This window comes from Podarcis liolepis (genome assembly GCF_965112155.1).
Source record: "Podarcis liolepis genome assembly, contig: HAP1_SCAFFOLD_149, whole genome shotgun sequence".
Taxonomy (NCBI): Eukaryota; Metazoa; Chordata; class Lepidosauria; order Squamata; family Lacertidae; genus Podarcis; species Podarcis liolepis.
This window is the reverse complement of record NW_028148882.1, coordinates 1,604-20,618: the sequence shown is the minus strand read 5'-3', so window position 1 is coordinate 20,618 and position 19,015 is coordinate 1,604. Positions and strand designations below refer to the sequence as shown.

Below are 19,015 nucleotides of genomic sequence, written 5' to 3'. Positions count from 1 at the left end.
ACTTAGTGGGGCCTATTACCTGGTGGCAGGGATGGTGTTGGTGGACAGCCCTGGCTCGGACGCCATCCTCTACGTGAAGGCAGGTGAGTGGCTGCTTCTGCTGCATTTGAGATGCAGGAGGACAGGGAGGAGGTTGGGAAGGGGGAATAGTAGTGGGTTGGTAGATTGGGGGCTGGAACACCTTCCTCCCTCCATTTCAGGGATGCCCCTGAACACTGCACAGCCCAGCAAGGTGCTTTAAATGTGTCTTGTGGTGGCAGGTTAAAGGCCAACCCAGTGTATGGCAGTCTGAGTTTGTGTGGATTAGAAGCCCCTTTGTCAATGGATTTCAGGAGCCTCTCCCAGAATGAATTCATGCCTGGCTTACTGCCCTTTGACCCATCCTACCTGGGCTGAGGAATGTTTGAAGGTTCAGCTGCATGAGAAGACAGGAGACGTCTCCCACTCTGCCTGTGCCCTGTTTCCAAGAGTGACCAGTCAGATGCTTCCAGGGAGCCCCCAATGAGGACTGGGAGGCAATTTTATTATTTACTGCTTATTTATTTCAGCCCAAGAGGCTTCCAGTTAAAACAAGGCAGTCCCTGCAGGCTTACAATCTAAAAATCATGACACACACACACAAGGGGAAAGGGGCAGGGAGGGGAGAAAGAAGCAGCCCTTCTCTGATGGTCTTCAGAGGCTGACTTGAAAGAGAGATCCCACTCTGGTGTCAATAAAAGCTTAAGATTTGCTGGAGAGGACCAAAGAACTGGTGGCCAAACACATCACACAAGGCACGAAGGCAGCCCTAACCCCAACTGGCCAGTACTGAGACTTTCCTCCCTAGTCCAGTGCTGAGAGAGGCTTCCTTGTTGAGGCTGGCCATTCCTCCTGTGTGTTGGTGTGTGCCTGTGCCGCCAGGTTCAAAGGCTGAGCTTCAAGGCTGCAGGATCTGACCCCTGACACCTCCAGTGACTTCTGCAGGGCCTCCAGCAGACATCCAGAGTATCGTGAGGCCAGTCAGAGGGGCTGGTGTCTCCAGGTAGTTCACTGCCTTAACCGACAACTCTCTGTCCTTGCAGCCTGCTCCCCCAGCTTCTGTGGGGATGGGTGCCGGCGGCGCTGCTCTCCGTGCTTGAGCACATCGACCTACAACCCCCTGACGGGCCAATGCGATGGGCGCCACCTGCGCTGTGTCCGTCGCTTCACCCCCTCGTGCCTTCATGGTAAGTTTGGGGGGCGGGGTGGAATATGAGTGACATAAAAATGCTGCAGCATGAGTGAGTGAGGCCTTGTTGGCATATGACACCTGCGCTCAGAGATCTGCCCTGGTTGCTGATTTGCTCCTGCACCGAGTTCAAGGTGTTGCCATTTGCATATAAAGCCCATGGCAACTTAGGACCAGTTTACCTACGAGATTGTGTGATTACATGTGCCTATCAACTGCTTAAAAGGTAAAGGGACCCCTGACCATTAGGTCCAGTCACGACCGACTTGGCATAATTGGCATTGCTACAGGTGCCACAGATACACTTTGTTATAGCGGTGTGGGGGTGTGTACAGTTTGACAACAAAACATACAAATTCTATAGCAAAACCCAAAATAACATCAAATTGACCTCCCCTCCCCCTCTCATCTGTGGTTTCTTTCATTTTATCTTTACTGCTGCATATCCAAACCAATACCTTATTATTTATTTTCTCTAATAATTTCCTTGAGTTATCTTTACTGCTCATTTTACATTAACCTTGCTAATGTTTTAAGTTGTTTACAATTTAAAAAAAAAATACTCAGTAAATTTCCCCCAGTCTTAGTTAAATTTCTTTCTTCCTGGTTCCTTACTCCTCCCATCGAAGTTTAGCCATCTCCGCATACTCCACCAAGCACCTACACTTTGGAACTCACTGCCTATTGAGATCAAGCAGGCGCCTTCACTGTAGTCTTTTCAGCACCTGCTTAAAAACATCCTTGTTTAGGCAACCCTAGCCAGGTGTTTGGAAAGTGGATGTGAATTTCTGTCTGTTTTAGTACTTTAACTTCTGTATGTTTAAAAGTATTATTGTTAATTTTCTTGAAGTTACTGTTTTATTTTTGGGTAAGCCACTTTGAAGTGTGTGGCTTTTTTTTTTTAAAAAAAGCAGTGTATCTTTTTTTAATGAAATAAATAAGTACAAGGCAGGCCTTTTTATGCTCCATGAACTCCCACTGTTGGACGCATTTCTTTAGCTTAATCATTTACGCTCATCTTTTCTGTTAATAAAATAAGCCAAGTGGCTTTGTGATAAAAGGGAAAGTCAACATAGAAAAACAAAACAATACATCATTGGAAATAACAGCATCGTCAAGAGGCAGCAGCGCTACAACTTCACAGAGAACAGGCAGGCTGGCAGGTTAGAGTCAGGGTCACGTTGTGAAGCTACTACTGCTCTGCCTGTGGTTGTTTTCCAGGTTTGGTGAGCTCGAGATGTCCACATGCTCCTGGCTGGTGGTTCTGGGATGGTCACTGCTATTACGTGGAGGAGCACAGCAGCAAGAACTGGCAGTGGCCGAAAGCCGCCTGCCAGACATATGGAAAAGACGTGGGCCTCCTGACCCTCAGCAGTGCCAAGGAAAAGGCAGGTTGGGAGCTAGTCATGCTCCCAGGTGGCATGGCTGGCGCTCCATGCTTCACTGTGGGGTAGCTGCCAGGAAGCTTGCGTGGCCCAGTTCAAGGCCAGTATATGAAGCCCTAAATGACTTGGGCCCATGCACCTTCCCCATTGCCAACCGTCTTGGACTCTGTAAAATCAGTAGGTGAGGCCTATTCAGGGATGTTACTACAGGGCCTTTTCAGTGGTGGCTCCCATTTTGTGGAGTGCCCTCCTCACTACTGACTTTTAGGAGGAAATTTCCAAGCATTCCTGTTTGCCAGGCATTTGACGGCTGAAGGACAATGTTCCTGGCAACCAACCCTCAGATCACTGGGCGGGAGAACATTTCCCACTTTTGGGAGGCTGTTCTAACTCTTTATAGGTGTTTATACCTACAAATATTTTGTTTCAATATATGAAGCTATAAAGCACATTGCTGCTGCCAGAGAGCTGAATGTTCTCCCCCTCCAGGCCTGGATAGCAGCCATGGTGCAGAAGAACAGCTGGATGGGGCTGAATGATGTCGATAGAGACGGGACTTGGACATGGACAGAGGGCCGAGCAGCCAACCTCTCTTCTCCCTGGTGAGTGTTTTGGGGGCAGGTGGCTGCCTTCAAGCAGACATGGGCAACCAGACCAGCATTGACAGGAAAGACTCCCTCTATGCTGGGCCAAGGATTGAACCCGGGACCTCCAGCCGGCGTGGCCTGTCCTGTTTCGCTGCCTGAGGCAAAGCATGAAGGTGCTACCCATGCTGTCCCCAATTACTGGGGTGTGTGGCTATGGCTTCTGGGTTTTGTCAAGGTCTTGCGAGCATCCCGTGAGATCGCGTGCTGTTCTTGCAAGATCACCCTGGAAGCTGCTACTGCTTCAGTGGAGACAGTGGTGGTGGTAGGATTCACACCCATGGAGGGGCCCCTTGGATTCGGTCACCTGAGGCAGCTACCTCTGTCTGTCTCATGGAGTGACCCATTTTTGCTTCCCTCACTAGGTTGGCGGACACACAGCTTGCTACCGGGGGCTGCCTGGAGATTGGGCCGCAGGGAGAGGGGCAGGTGGCTGCATCTTCCTGCTCCGAGCTCAAGCCATGGGTGTGCGAGGGGCCACTGGGTAAGTGCTTGGCAGGACTTTGGAAGGGGACAATGTCATCAGGTCCCAATGCTCTCACCTGTCTCTCTTGGCCAGAGAGCCTCTGCTCCACTGAATGGACTTTGGGAATGATGGACTATGGTCATAATCAGGGAAAGCGGCTTGGGCCTCATTCTGGATAATATCCCCCTGCCTCCTCCTCAGCACCCCGGAGTTCCTGTCCGACAGAGCCTGGGTGGAGCCACTGGAATGGCAGCTGCTACTTCTGGGACCCCTCCTTGGCCAGCGGGTGGCAAGAGGCCCTGCATGCCTGCCGGAGATTCAAGAATACAGAACTGCTGCACCTGACTTCTCCGCAAGAGAAGGTATGGCTTTTCCGTACCAGCATCTCTCCAGAAGCACAGGGCCTCTGATGGCATGCAGCCCATGGAGTTGGGCTGCAGTTTTCAGAAGACGGCTCCCTCACTGGTCCTCCCCTCAGCCTGCAACCAGGGGCCAAGTGGTGCTTGCCCTAGGGAAGCCGGAGCCCTCTCCTTCCTTGATATTGACCTTTCTGGAGAACCCTGTGCCACCCTGTAGGTGCCCAACTCCCCCACCCCTCTCCATGCAGGGAGGCAGGTGAAAGGTCAACTGAGGCATCATGGGATGGTTGCCTTCTTTCCACCCACCCTGAGGTTGCGGTTGCCATGTTTGTTCCAGGACTGGGTCCGCTCAAACTTTGGAGGCTCCTTCTGGACGGGCTTGAATGACCTGAAGGAGGAATCCGTCTTCCGGTGGACAACACAGGAGCCCCTCAATGAGCAGATGGCACAGTGAGCACCCGGGTGGCTCCTCCGGGGCCCTTTCCCCCTAGATATGGCAGCCCTGTGGGTGAAGGGTGCTGGGGAAGGTCATTCCCCACCAAGCTTGAAGTAGATCAGCTCAGACATCCCCCCAACAATGTCATTATTTTGTAATAGAAAATAGCTCAGCTTAATCCATTGCGATGACTGGGCACATGCGATGGGATCCAGTCCCAACCCAACTCCCGTGGGCCTCCTCCCTTATCCACCAGAGCGTCAGTGGCTGGCAAAACTGCATTTTCCATTCCTCCTTGTACCTGGTGTGCTGTATAGCTAGCCTGCATCCCTTCAGTCTGTCTGTCTGTCTGTCTGTCTCTCTTTCTCTCTTTCTCCCTCCCCTCTGCCTGCTGCCACCATCAGTGTAGCAACCAATGAACAATGGGGCTGGAAGGAACATAGTTTGAAGGACTGTTGTTGGATGAGAGCTTAGGGGAAGGAGGGAAGGAAGTGAACACTGCCCTAGCTCAGATGAGAATCTGAGCCATGGAAGAATCGGTTGGGAGGGTAATGGTGTTCATCTCATATTCGAGGAAAGCATTGCATTTTGAATCAGGAAATATGAGATGTGGCAATACCTCTGATGATGAATTGAATTTATATGCCCTGGAGTGCTGGCATCCTAGTTGAGAGCATTTGCAAAATTCCTTTTGGAGGGAGCTCTTGTAACACCCCCCCCCCCAAGAACACAAACAAGCCTCTTCCTTTTGCTTTTGTGTGTGGGGAAAGGTACCTGAAGGATGATATGGCTGATGGGGGCCTGAAGGACTGTGTGTGGTTTGACTCATCAACGGGGCTTCTCAGCGATGCCAGCTGCAAGGAGGAGAAGCCCTTCCTGTGCAAATGTAGTGAAGGTAATTTGTTTATTTGTTGAATTTGTGAGCTGCTTTATTTTGCCCAGGGCAACCCAAAGCTTCTTACAACCAACCCAACCCTCCTTCCCTGAGGAGGGAGCACATAATCCCCATCGCTCTTTCTGAATGCTGAAACCAGGCCCCTGCCCCCATGCACATGCCCCTTTTGAAAACTACCTGAGACCCTGGAGTCTGGCTGTTATTTTTACTTCTTGGTTATGATGGTCTTTTCTTCTGCTCTGCTCTTTCACTGTGCTTTTATGTGAGTCACTTTTGGGGGTTGTTTTGGGGACGAAAAGCCGTATTTGAATGCATCCGCAAACAAATAATTTTACAACATGCCATGTAAACAGGCTCTGTTGGTGGTTTTAATTGTGGAGCATTGGCTAAGCTGGCCACACCATGTTTCCCTTCCCAGCAGCCACAGAATGGTTTGATGAGCAACCTGGCCACGGCGTGGCAGGAGAGCCGTCCGTGCTGTACCCCTCCGCTGAGAGCCTGGAGCAAGCGAAGCAGGAGTGCCTGATGGAGCACAGCGTGTGTGCCGCCGTCCTCCAAACAGGGACTGGCTTCTATCTGATAAGCTCCACAGACAGCATTGTCGCCAAGCCAGATTCAACGCTTTACAGGTGGACCAGTAAGTGGGTCTTATGTAGGGACGGGAAGAGAACCCTCTTTGTGTCTTCTGCCTGAAGGACGTGATGGTTCCTCCTTGCAGAGGAGTGGAGCTTACAGGTGTAGTGGCAGTGCACTTCTCTCCAGGGAGAAGAGGTCTCCTTGGGGGCTTTCAGAAGGATCTCTAAAGCCCCTGTGAGCAGCAGGGATGCTGGACTAGATCTTGCCCAGATCAGCAGGGCTCTTCTTATGTCCTTGTGAGAGAAAGGCATCACCAAAGTGTAATTCTGAACCATGATTTACCTTGGAGTCAGCACTGCCTGCCCAGGGGCAGAGCGCTACCCCCAGCGATCTACAACATGCTTGCATCCTGGCTGCTCTGGTGAGGAGCACATACAACAGGTCATCCAGATCTGCAATGCAAAGGCCTTAGGGCCTGTCCAAACTGGGGTTAATGCAGATCGTGAACCACTCACGCCTACTTTATTCCCCCCTCATCCACATGGGGGCTCTCCTCCAACATCTCCTCCCTAAATCGAGAGATTCCTTATGCTTTGAAAATCCAAACAGGAGAGCTGCATGGGTTGCATTAAGCCCAGGTATGGACAGCCCTTTGTCGAGAGCTGCTTCCATGTGCAAGACATGAAACTGGTGTAGCTTTCCCTGTTGATTAAAGGAAGAACCTCATCTGCTGGACTTCTGTGCATCATGCTGATGTGAAAGAACAGCGGAAAAGCAATGGGAGGAAAGTGTCAAGCCAGCTGCAGTCAGTAGGCCAGCCTAAAAGGCGAAGCCACTGTCCATCTCGGCCTTCTTTCTCTGCCCTCATTGGCTTGCCTGAGAGCCAAGTTGAAATAACAACAGCAACAGTTGCTCAAGTCAGGTGTTTGATGAGAACATCTTGCTGGCTTTTAATGCTGTGTGTTATGTCGCGAAGCCCCAGAAACGTGGTTGCTTGGAGGAGAGAGCTGTGTGATGTCAGCTGCTTCTGGGGCCACCATGCCCTTCCCTCTCATGCCTGAGCCCTGCTGCACTCATTTGCTCTGTTTCCTTTCAGTCTGTGCAGAGGGCTTCAGCGGCCCCTCCTGTCATAGGGCCTCGGCACCCCCACCACGACCTGCCTGCGACTGCAGCGGCCAATTCCAGACAACCGCTGAGAAAGGTGAGGGAGCTGGCAGTTGTTGTCACAGAGCCTCTCTTGGGGAGCAGCAGTGGCTCAAGAAACTCATTTTTTGTGGCCTGTGCCAACATTCCAGTGGGTTACATAGCATGGCTGGCAGGCTGTGGCCACTTAGGAGTGCACAAGTACCTGCTCAGTTGCTGAGCACCAAACCTGGATGAATGTGGTTCACCCTAGCAGCAGTGTGTGTGTGTGTGTGTGTGTGAGAGAGAGAGAGAGAGAGAGAGAGAGAGAGCGCACATCTTAGTCATACATACCTGTGTGTAGCTGCTTCCAGCAGGACATCCTGTTCCTGCCAGCTGTCCGGGGCAACCCCAGTCACAGAAACCTGCTTGTTGCAGAGGCGGGTGGGGACAGCGGGCACAGAGAAGTCTGTTTACTTTCCTGATGGAACAGGTTCCTATGCTTTCCTTTTGACGTGGCATAACTGCAATCCAATCCCCGCTTACCTGAGAATACGTTCCGTTGAATTCAACAGGACTCATTTCTGAGTAGACATGGTTAGTATGGTGCTGTTAAACATGATCTGCCCTCTCACACTGGAGGTGACAAATTTCTTCCCCCTTCTCCTGGATTGTTTGCTCGCCCCCCCCCCCCCCGGCCCCTTTCTATCCTGGTCTGCTTTCTTTTCCTCTTGAGAACGGTGCCATCAGAAGGTTAGCCTGATGCTATGCTGGGCCCTGCAAAATGGGACGCAGGTGGCGCTGTGGGTAAAAGCCTCAGCGCCTAGGGCTTGCCGATCGAAAGGTCGGCGGTTCGAATCCCTGCGGCGGGGTGCGCTCCCGTCGTTCGGTCCCAGCGCCTGCCAACCTAGCAGTTCGAAAGCACCCCCGGGTGCAAGTAGATAAATAGGGACCGCTTACTGGCGGGAAGGTAAACGGCGTTTCCGTGTGCTGCGCTGGCTCGCCAGATGCAGCTTGTCACGCTGGCCACGTGACCCGGAAGTGTCTCTGGACAGCGCTGGCCCCCGGCCTCTTGAGTGAGATGGGCGCACAACCCTAGAGTCTGGCAAGACTGGCCCGTACGGGCAGGGGTACCTTTACCTTTACCTTATGCTGGGCCCTGCAAAATGGGAGGGGGGCAATATGTCTTCACTGAGTCATGGAGAAACAGGGGTAGAGGAAGGTCTAAGTGGGGTGGGTGGAAATACAGACTTGCATTTTTGAGGCAGCAGCAATTGCATTTCTTAGATAACTTATTCAGGAAGCAAATTCGCTCCTTCGGTTAACAATGAATGACTTCAGTGGGCTCTCTTGCGCCTGGTGTGTGATGCTAGCCAGTCCTTAGATCTTCTTGAGAATGGAACTTTCTGACCCAGCCTTCAGCCCTGTACATCTGGGGCTTGGCTCTGTTACTTCAGCAATGGTGGAAAGCCACAGGCTGAGATGCTTGGGGGCAGGAGAGGCATTCCAGAGCTGTGGGGCAGCCCCTTCCCTAGCCCTTGGAGGGTGTTTTCACCAGAGTCTGGCACTGTCCAGTCCTCCTACCATGTGTACTGACCCCACCATTTCCTGGTTCTGCCATTCTTCCTTTGCACAGAGTATGGGTTTTGCAGTGTGTGTGTGGGGGGGGGGGGAGAAGTTGACTTAAACCAGTTTACACTGGTGGTAGCATAGGCATTTGCATAGTTACATCCTGCTGAGTAGGAAGAGGAGGCAGTGAGTCTGAGGTTTTGCCTGAGACAAATAACTAAGGGGCCTTTCTTGTTGCAGTCTGTGGTGTCCCAGTGCAGACGTGTGTGGAGGACTGCCAGCAAATGACAACCTGGAGCAATTGCTCTCTCTGTCTGCCTGCCTGTACTGGTAAGCAAAGAGTCCCGTGAGTTGGGTTGGGAGCACATGGGCAAACCCTCCGCATTCTCTGGGTCCTCAGTCTCTGGGCTTAGATTTCCAAGGATAACAGCTTTCTTTCTTAAAACAATATCCCTGGTGTGTTATTCCTTGGCATGGCATGGCGTAAATAGTCCTGCATATCCTTACAAGCCACTTTGCAGGACCTCAATCTTTCTGCAAGGTAAACAGAAGAAAAATAAACATTGCAAAGCCCAAGCTCCCCACTGAAGCAGAGCTGCTTGCCAGACCTTGGCTTCTTTGCATATGGAGAGGTATTTTGCTAAACCTGCCTGAGCCACTGAAAACCGGCCTTACCAGGCTTCATTCTTCTTCATTTATTTGATTTGTGTATTTGTACACTTTACTGGCTGTGCTGGCAAGCTGAGCAGAGGTCCATGGCCTGTTGTTTACAGTAGGATCCCAATGGATGCAATGTTAAGTGTTGTTGAATTTGAGCCTGGTGATGTGAAGAAGGTAAAGCACTATGGGGCCTCTGGAAGCCAGTACCTCTTATTTGGGTGGGTGGGGGACACGGCAGGTGGCCAGGCTGTGTCTTGTGGCCACTAGTACAGCACAAGTCCAGTGACACTAGATCCACACACTGGCTGCCCAGTTCCTTAAACTGCAAAGCTCCTTGCCACTTACCTGTTGATGGGGCTCATGGGATACTTCCTTGCTAGTTTCGTCTGACTGGTTGCTGGCTGCTTCCTTTTTTTCCAGAGCACCAGCCCTAAAAGTTAGGATTGTGCTTTGTATCAGCAGCTCCACCTCCTGCCCCTGCCACGTCCCTCCTCTTTAGTTCTATGTTTAACAAATGTATATCCTGCCTTTCCTCCCAAAGATGGCCAGGGTGGCAGCGAGTAACAAAACATTACCAAAAACCTTTCAAAACATTTTAAAATCCTTCCAGTGCAGAGGCAGACTGGAAAAAGTCTCAAACTGGAAGTCTTGTTGGAAGAGGAAGGTCTTCAGCAGAGATGGTACTTCCCCTATGCTGCCTCTCCCAGCAAGGAGCCCTCTTTGTGTAGCTGAAATGCTCCTTCAGCTGTGACAGCTTTGCGCTGGCAGGAAGGGGTCCAGCACAGGACCCTCCTCCCTCTTCAGGTTGGCCTGGGCTTGGAGAAGTCGGCAGGTATGGAACCAGCCACCCAGTGTGCTCTCTTTTCCTCTACCCCCAGACGTGACCCTGATGAGCGGCCTAGATCCTGAGGAGCTGGCCCTCATCACCATGGTCCAGTACAAAGTGCTGCACTCCCTCAATCTCACCGCAGAAGACGAAAGGGACCGGGGAAACTCCTCCAAAATCATCTATGATGCCAAATACCCATGATGCTGTTTCCGCATCCTGGAGGAAGGAAGGAAGGAAGGAAGGAAGGAAGGAAGGAAGGAAGGAAGGAAGGAGGGAAGGGGTCAATAAAAGGTTGGGGGGGTTCATCCCCTCCTATCTTCTTGAGGCTTGCATCCCGAGTGTTGCTGTTTCCATTGGGAGCTTGGCTGGATGGATGGATGGGCAGCAGCAGGGGCTCAGGGCAAAGTGGCAAATTTGGGTGTCCCATTTGTAGAGGGAGGGAGCTGTGACACCTTTCCACTCCGGTTGGCCAGCCACATGCCTCAATGGGAAACCCACCAACAGGACCTGCATGGAAGAGCAACTCTCTTTTCCTTTGGCTTCCAGCAATGGCTATTCAGAAGCACCCCCTCCCCCCATGGCTGTTGGCACCTGCAGTCCATGGGGCACCCCTTGTGCAACTGGAAATGGGCCAGTAGCTGGCCCGCCTTATGGCGGAACAAAAGCTGCTTTGTCAGAGTTTTCATCCACTTCCTCCATCGTCCTGTCCCCTGCAGCAGACAGCCAAGTCCCTCTCTGTCAGGAGCTGGAGTCAAGCGTAGGCAAGGCCCTTGGGAATCCTGGTTCCAGCCTCGTGAGCATGTTGTTGCATCATTCCTCCTGCTTCTCCTCAAATTTGCCTAGTCCTTCTCCTGAAGCCATCCAAGCTGACTGTCACCCACCTCTTGTGGTGTGAATCCCCTCAGCTATAACTATGCCTTGTGTTTCAAGGCTGACCTTACCTTACAGGCTTCTTGCTGCGAGCCTGAAATGCTGCTCTGAGCAGCTCCTTGGAGGAAGGGCAGGGTGAAGCACACTAATAAGTAAACCAGTTAACTTGCCTGGCATGATGTGCCAGGGCAGCCTGAGAGCAGGAGCTGAGGGGTGATGCCAGGCAAAGCTGGGAGCTGGCTATCCCACGGCAGCCTGGTGTGGCTCTTTTGGAGGAGACAGGCTGGGCCAAGGAGGAAGCTGTGGCTTTGCCCCTTGGCAGGCGAGGCTGCCCTGTTAAAATATTTGCTAAGGAAGAGTGAAAGCTCCACCCATCATCAGCTGCACCCAGAAGAGCAGCCAAGTTAATAGCTGGGCAGAAGGACTCTGCTGGAGCAAGGGCAGTTGCTAAGAAGGGGAGCCCGAGAATTGCCCTCCTTTTGTAGGGAAAGGCTGGTGGGTTGGGAGGTTTTTGGCACAAGCTGTGAATCCTGGCCCAGGAGTCAGGGTGGGCATGAAGAGGAGGCTCCATGGCTTGGTGTGGTAGAAGCCAGGTCCTCCCCTCAGGCTCTAGCCTTACCCGCTGCAGTTGCCTTCAGACCTTTGCCACTTTCACCCTCCTCCTCCTCCTCCTCCTCCTCCACCCATCCCCCAGCTGCTCTGCCTGCCCAGATGTTTGCAGCTGTACCTCTGGGGAAATCGACTGCATGGAACACAAGCTGCGCTGGGTGCCGGAGGACCTTCCAGCCAATGCCACCACTGTCCTGCTGGACTACAACCGCATTGCTACCCTCCAGAACCGCACCTTTGTCCTCCAGGGCGGCGCCCTGCGCCACCTGAGCCTTCGGAGCAACATCCTCGGGGTCATCCACCCCCAGGCCCTGGCTGGCCTTAGTGAGCTGCGGGAACTGGACCTGAGTGGGAACTACCTGATTGTCCTGCAACCCAATACTTTCCTCCCCGTGCCGAGGCTGAGGATACTGAACCTGGGGAACAACAAGCTCTTGACGCTGGAGCCAGAGCTGCTCAGGTCCTTGCCCCACCTCGAGATTCTGTTTCTGCAGGGCAATGCGCTTGTCTCACTCTCGCCCGACCTCTTCAGCAACCTGCCTTCCTTGCACTTCCTCAGGCTGCACAACAACCCCTGGGGGTGCACCTGCGCCATCCAGCCCCTCTACCAGTGGCTCACTGACAACGTGGAGAAAGTCCCAGGTGAGCAGGACTCAACAGGGAAGGGGTTGGAAAGCTCACCTGTAGCTGGTGGCTTTAACAACAACGATCACCTTTATTTATTGTTTTATTGTTTTATTTCAGGAAATTTATAAACAGTAGACCCACAACTTAGGCACATTTAACTTGTGCACATTTAGCTTTATACGCTTGGCAAAAAAATATTTTAAATCTTTTTTTAAAAAACGGGTGTCTGGGGGAAAAAATGATGTTGACAATTCCACCAGCACTCGTGTTTTGACTCTACACAATTTTGGATTAATGCACTATCCCTGAAGTGTAACTGCTTGACTGTAGAAAACCTCAAAGTGGTTGAAATTTTTATTACCAGTTTATTACCAGTTATCTCCACTGCCCTTCAAAGTTCCAGCAATACAAGTCTGTGAACACAGTTTCTCAAAACAAATAAATAAATTGGAGCCATAACAAATTTTTTTAGGGGGAGGATTCAGTTTCCCCAAGCAGCTTGCCAAAAAGAATACATGGTGTGTGGTGGGTGAAGCAGGGCAGCTGGACGCAACTGGCTTTTATTATAGCACCATCAGCTCCTTTAGAAATGACTAACCATCTGTTTGTTCATTTAGGGTTGTATCCAACAAAGTTCAAAGCAGACCCATTGGAACAAATGAACCTAAGTTAGCCATGTACATTAGTTTCAGCGGGTCTCCTCTGAGTAAGACTAACATTGGATACAATCTTTATTTCTAAATCAGATTCCTTCCCGGCCAGACACCCGGGGGGGGGGGTCACAACTATCTCCGGTTTGGCAATTAATCATGTAGAAGACATATTGATGGATTTTTATGGAAGTTATGCACCACATGGAACTGCTGTTTTGATTTCTTTTCTGGCTAACTTTAGAACACAGCAGGTGCCTTGGTCTCCCTAGAAGGTCCTAGCAGAAGCAACCTCCTAGCAATCCACGTTAATTCCTTTGTCAGGCAGCTTAAGAGCTTAAACCGGTTTGTGCTTGTTGGTTAGCAATCCTCTGGTCCAACATCCCCAACTGCTGCAATAACCACAGCCTTGCCCTGAGTCTCTGTCTCTCCCTTTTCCAGAGGTGGACTCTGTCTCTTGCAAACGCCCCACACAGCTCACCCAACATCCCATCGCTGCCATTGGGAACGAGTCCTTTGCTCGCTGCCGGGAGCCCTGGCTGAACGTAAAAGATTATGCTTTCTTCCTGCTCATTGGCCCGTCTACCTTCTTAACCAGCATCTGCATCTGCATCCTCTTCGGCTCGCTAGTGGTGGCCCAAGCAAAGATCCTCAAGGTGTCGTCCATCCGGCCAGGAGCCCTGGCAAGGCGTGCAGAGCGCGGTCCTCGCTAGCCAAGCTGCACCTCCAAACTGCCACTGTTTTGATGGCTCCCCCTCAGTCTCTATGGTGTAGTTACGCTGTGGCCCTGCAATGTGGGTCACTGTTACTCCTGGTTTGTTGGTGGTATTGAGGGGTTTACCTGGATGGGAACGTGAGAAAGCCTTGGGTAAGAGTGTGGGTGTGCAGCTAGAAAGCAGGAGGCAGGTTTGCAGTCAAGTGGCAGCAAGTGGCTTCTGGACCTTTCCTCCTACCCCACCCTTTGACCCTGGAAGAAGTGACCCCCACCAGCTCAGTTCCAAGATCACAAGCCGGCCTTGAGTCAAAGGTGACATGCTAGAAGTTTGTGAAATTATAGCCAGCACAGAGAAATGAAGCTGAATGTGGGAAGATTCAGGACAGACAAAAGACAGTTTTTCTTCGTGCAGCACAGAGCTAAACTGTGGAACTCGCTTCCATTGGGAGGCAGTGATGACCACCAACCTAGATGGCTTTCAAAGAGGGTTAGGACAAATTTATGGCTATTGGTGGCTATGAGCCGTGATGGCTAAGCTCTGCCTCCACAGTTGGGAGGCACTAAATGCTTCTGAATACCAGGTGGTGGAAACCACAAGAAGAGAGAAGGCCCGTGTGCTCAGGTCCTGCTTGTGGGTTTTCCAAGGTGAGAAAGGATTCTGGACAAAATGGGTCCCCACTGGCCTGATCCTGCAGGGCTCTTTTCATGTTCTTGCCAATAGAAATGCGACTGGGTGGAGCAGTGTTGACACCTGCAGCTGTGGGCAGAGGCAGTGCTGAGCACCCTTCTTCTGCTCTGCTGCGTGTCAGCACCATCACTGGCTAGAGTGTGTTTTGCAGCCGCTAGCACAGCAGAGGTTAGGGGGAGCCAATCAGCTTCCAGTTAGCACTCTAAAGCAGGGGTCAGCAAACTTTCAGCAGGGGGCCGGTCCACTGTCCCTCAGACCTTGTGGGGGGCCGGACTATATTTTGAAAGGGAAAAAAACACACGAATTCCTATGCCCCACAAATAACCCAGAGATGCATTTTAAATAAAAGGACACATTCTACTCATGTAAAAGCACACTGATTCCTGGACCATCCGTAGGCCAGATTTAGAAGGCGATTGGGCCGGATCCAGCCCCTGGACCTTAGTTTGCCTACCCATGCTATAAAGCTATCAGCTGCTGGGCCAACTCCTTCCTCTGAGACCTGATTCTCTTCAGTTTAAGAAACTTCCTTGGCACTTGTCCTCTTTGCGTGGCACAGCAAGTGTTCTGAGATGATGCCACATAAGCCCCTGAGGAAGTGACTCGCCCAATAACTGCAAGCCTGCAGCAAAAGGTAGGGTTCGAACACAGAGACCAGCAACCAATCCTGTCGCACACCCAAATCTGTGACTCGGAGATGGCTGGTTGGGTGGGCTGGCTTCTCAGGACGGGAAGGATACAGCCTGAGCCAGCACACACCTCTGCACATGTTTCTGTTGCACTTAGGAGAGCTTTAGGGTCCGAACAAACATTGAGGGGAGAGGATGGATGTGGCAGGCATGTATGTGGTGCCAATTCAGCTCCTTAGATGGGGATGTGGGTTGATGCTATGCCTAGTCTGGTGGTAGAGACAGAGGTGGCTACTGGATGCCTCCCATGGTGACTTCAAAATGACTGCCTTTTCATTCTGGAGGTTGGAAAGCTGCTGACCCCTTTCAGCCTGCAGCTGGGCCCATGCAAGGCTGCTCCCCCAAATGGGTAACCAGAGATGGAATCTTACTCTTCCGCACACATTCCCACCTGTCTGCTGCACAGTTGCCTAGAATTCTACTGCTTGGGGTGGAAGTTCACTTTATTCACTGGTTGCTAGAAAAGAAGTGTGTCTAAAGCTGGTGATGCAAAAGGAAATTTGCTTCCTACTGAGAAACGTCACTGCCAGGCAGAGTAAGCAACGCTGAGCTACATGGGGAAATAATCTGACCCTGGGAAACGACAGGCTCCCATGTTTCCCAGAGCCAGGAAAAGTGGTGCATTCTTGCTATTTCCCTAAAATTAATTGTCAATTTATTGAGGAAGGGGTGTTCCCATGTGATAAGTTTTAAAGTAATAAAACACGGTCCACTTTGCTCTGCACATGCTCAGAGGTGCTGTCAGTAGGCCAGCCAACAGCATCCGTGCAGCAGAAGTCTTGTATATAGCAGCTGAAACCAGGACAGGGACACTGTGGCCCAGATAGCCAGTCCTGCTTCACTTCCTGCTGTGTATTACTCCCAGGCCCCACAGCACTTCCTCTGTCTGAGCCATCTGCTGCGGTCAGAATGAAGCAGGGTAGGATAAGATGCCACCTCACTTCCTTTCAGGCAAAGCAAGCTAAATTTGGCCTCACCATTCAAACTAGGGGCACCCTTGTGGTGAAAAGCTACACTTCCAGGTTTCTAGTCCCTGCCATCTGCCTTCGGAACACCTATCTCACCCGCTCCCTGTTTCTGCCTCCTGCTTAGTCCTTCAGCTGCATGCAACTGTCAGGTCATGGCTACAAACTCCTTTGCAGGTTCCCATCTCTGCTTCACACCACCTGCAGCTGTTGCAATTCGACCTTGACACCACTCCAGCACATGCCGTGGGACAGGTGGTGTTCTTAGAGTTGCCGTTTTAAAAGCAGTAGCTGTCAGGAGCTAGAGTCAAGCATTAGGTCAGCTATCAAAGAAAAGCACGGTGTCAGTGAAATTAACTCCTCATTCGAGAAACCGAAACGGCACAGGCCTAGTGGTCCCAGCAACTCTTCCCAGTAGGTCTTGCTCCAACAAAGCAGTTGCGAGGGGGTCTCTGCCTTCCCAGAACTTCCTAAGACTCCTCCTCTTCAGGGTCTTTCCCAAGCAGTCACAAACTGCTTGCACACAGCCCCTCTCTGTTCTGACCTCTTCAGGGTGTGGGGTGTGGAGCTGGTCCCAGCAGGAAGGGGAAATTCCCTGGCTTCTTCAGCAGTCTGCCTCACCATGCATCTTGGCCTGCCTCCTCTCCAGCCTCTGATTCTAGACTGCTCTCTTCCTGCTTACTAAACCCTGTTAACCCTTCAGCTTCCAACCCCTCCTCCTTCCAGTCTTCTCCCTTTTCTCCTCAGACCACTCATCGTCATCCCACCTCCAGCCACCTGACTCTGAGGCTTCTGGATGAAAAACTTCAGTTCGCCATATTCCGGCATTCTCCCTGAGGTTTCAGAAACTTTGAACGCCGACATTAGGAAGCGTCAGGCACTCCCTGAGCTATCCTTGGGGAAACAGAGACTTAAAGTTGCAGCAAATTGGGTGTGACGACTAGAGGTGAGTCAGAAACGAATGTGGACAGCAGACAGTAGGGTTTGGCAGGCAGCCCTGTACGAAGGCAGTCGCCCTGTTGCACTGGTTTGGCTACATTAGCTGGCAGCCACTAACACACAAACAGTTCTCTTTCCAGACAGTCACAGTTCAGAAGGCACTTCAGTTCCTTACTTTCTGAAGTCCATCTGTGCAATATAAGGGCTTATACACGCGACCCTTTCTCCTCTCTTTCCAGGAACGGTCTGTGATTTAAAGCTCCATGCCCCCTCCCTTTTTTTGCTCGGGAGCTTTCCCTGCAAAAACTCGTTCTTTAAAGCTCAATCGTAAAGCAAACAGCAATCTGAGTAAAAACTGAATTGACATTTGCTCTGATCCAGATTTAAAGAGCGGGGTTTTGTGGGGAAAGCTCAGGTCAAAACAAAGCAGAAACCATGCTCAGACACGGTGTGTTAAAGCACAGATCAGTGCCTGGAAAGAGTGGGGCAAAAGGTAAATGTGGATAAGGAAAACCTAAAAATAAAAGCCCACTTGTAAAAAGGTGTGCAGGTACATCCCAGGTGGGAAGCAAGCAAGGGCTGTGTCACTGCTGCATCTCATGGACCCAAAAACAGAATTTATGTTTTGTGTGTGTGTTGAACAGTTATGCAGAGTGGGTATTAACTGGCCATAGTCAATAATTTAGTGAGCAGAATAATAATTGCTCTGCAGACACAAAACAGAGAATGCAGCCATTAAAAGGAGAGCCAGTGTGTTTTCACCCTGCAGTCTCTGCACTGCAGAGGGTTGGACTACATTGCCCTTTGGGCCCATTCCAATTCTCTGATCCTCCAACCTTTATTTTTCCTTTGGAGCATGTGCCAGGCCCTGAATGAAGTGCTGGTTTTTGAACTTGCTTTTGATCTACCCCCACCCCAAGCTTCAGGTATACAGTATGTTTATCCAGTTAAGGTTCATTCCATTGGAAGGGCTCTCAGTGGAATAGCCTCTGCTTTGCCTGCAGGATGTCCCAGGTTCAACCTTCACTGGCATCTCCAGGCAGGGCTGAGAAAGATTCCTGGCCTGAAACCCGGGAGAGCTCATAATACCGAGCTAGACGGACCAGTAGAGGGAGGCAACTTCCTGTGTTCAGCGCCTTTTTAAAGAGAAATAAACTGGATGTCTGGGAAGAAGTCGAAACAGTGCTCTGCGCAAGAAGGTATGTGTGGTTTGCTGACTGCCACAAAGGCCTGCCAATCAACACTCTACAGCTTGATGGGGGTTGAGAAAGGGCTTCGTAAGAAAGGCCAACCAATCATCACTCTGCACAGCTGGATGGAGAGGGAGGTGGCTTAGGGTTGCCACAGTTGCCGGCTAGCTGTTGAGATTCTGCACAGCTGGATCCTGCCGAGGACAGAAAGAAATGGTTGGTTCTACAGTGGCACCTCGGGTTACATACGCTTCAGGTTACAGACTCCGCTAACTCAGAAATAGTACCTCAGGTTAAGAACTTTGCTTCATGATAAGAACAGAAATCGTGCTCCGGCGGCGCAGCGGCAGCAGGAGCCCCATTAGCTAAAGTGGTGCTTCAGGTTAAGAACAGTTTCAGGTTAAGAGTGGACCTCGGGAACGAATTAAGTACTTAACCTGAGGTACCACTGTATTTCGAAGGCTGGAAGCCGAGAAAGGAACAATGGCAGCACCATACGAAATCTGTACATTTGTGGGCAGCCTTTCTTGACTAGTCTGCCCTTCAAGAGTCAAAGTTGGGTTCTTACTGTCCCACTTGGAAAAAAATAAAATCTGTGTATGGTAACTAAAATTCTGCAACCTGTACCCCATCTGTAAATTAAGAAAATGCTTACGACTTCCCCTTGCTATTCTGCTAATCTTGGGAAGGGACATAGAAGCAGTTCAAGCCCCTTACCCCCCAACCCACAATGAGACAGTTTTATTTTAAGGGGCCGGGGGTGGCAAGAAAGCTGAGTTTTCTGCAACAGCCCCTTCCTTCCTTCTTGAAATCAATACAACTTCTTTTTGTAAAAAAATGGAATCGCCTGAAGTGAGATGAGCGCCGCACCCCATGGTCGCCTTTACCTGGACTTAATCCGTCCAGGGCTCCTTTACCATTACCT

The 19,015-nt window shown here is 51.1% G+C and overlaps 2 protein-coding genes across 3 annotated transcripts; both read left to right on the top strand.

Moving 5' to 3' along the window:
- Nucleotides 1-14: 14 nt before the first annotated feature.
- On the top strand, nt 15-10,436 carry LOC310698990 (C-type mannose receptor 2-like). Of its 2 annotated transcripts, none has more exons than XM_083520580.1 (12): nt 15-83; nt 1,062-1,205; nt 2,429-2,595; nt 3,082-3,194; nt 3,602-3,720; nt 3,904-4,064; nt 4,399-4,511; nt 5,268-5,392; nt 5,814-6,029; nt 7,065-7,169; nt 8,900-8,989; nt 10,198-10,436. In XM_083520580.1, exons 1-12 carry the CDS (start codon nt 32-34, stop codon nt 10,347-10,349), a joined length of 1,557 nt encoding a protein of 518 aa, XP_083376706.1. In that variant the 5' UTR covers nt 15-31; the 3' UTR covers nt 10,350-10,436. The 2 variants fall into 2 exon arrangements, with proteins under 2 accessions (XP_083376706.1, XP_083376705.1); XM_083520579.1 differs by having other exon boundaries at nt 5,811-6,029; nt 10,198-10,428.
- Nucleotides 10,437-10,583: 147 nt separating this feature from the next.
- LOC310698991 (leucine-rich repeat-containing protein 26-like) lies at nt 10,584-14,682 on the top strand. Its single transcript, XM_083520581.1, has 2 exons — nt 10,584-12,269; nt 13,346-14,682. The coding sequence occupies exons 1-2, from the start codon at nt 11,588-11,590 to the stop codon at nt 13,615-13,617; spliced, it is 954 nt and encodes a 317-aa protein (XP_083376707.1). The 5' UTR covers nt 10,584-11,587; the 3' UTR covers nt 13,618-14,682.
- Nucleotides 14,683-19,015: the final 4,333 nt, after the last annotated feature.

Coding starts and splice junctions, on each gene's coding strand:
- LOC310698990 (XM_083520579.1), top strand. CDS start 32: ATGGTGTTGGTGGACAGCCCTGGCTCGGACGCCATCCTCTACGTGAAG. Junction 4,065..4,398: donor TGACTTCTCCGCAAGAGAAG/GTATGGCTTTTC, acceptor TGTTTGTTCCAG/GACTGGGTCCGCTCAAACTT. Junction 7,170..8,899: donor CCAGACAACCGCTGAGAAAG/GTGAGGGAGCTG, acceptor TTCTTGTTGCAG/TCTGTGGTGTCCCAGTGCAG.
- LOC310698991 (XM_083520581.1), top strand. CDS start 11,588: ATGGCTTGGTGTGGTAGAAGCCAGGTCCTCCCCTCAGGCTCTAGCCTT. Junction 12,270..13,345: donor CAACGTGGAGAAAGTCCCAG/GTGAGCAGGACT, acceptor TCCCTTTTCCAG/AGGTGGACTCTGTCTCTTGC.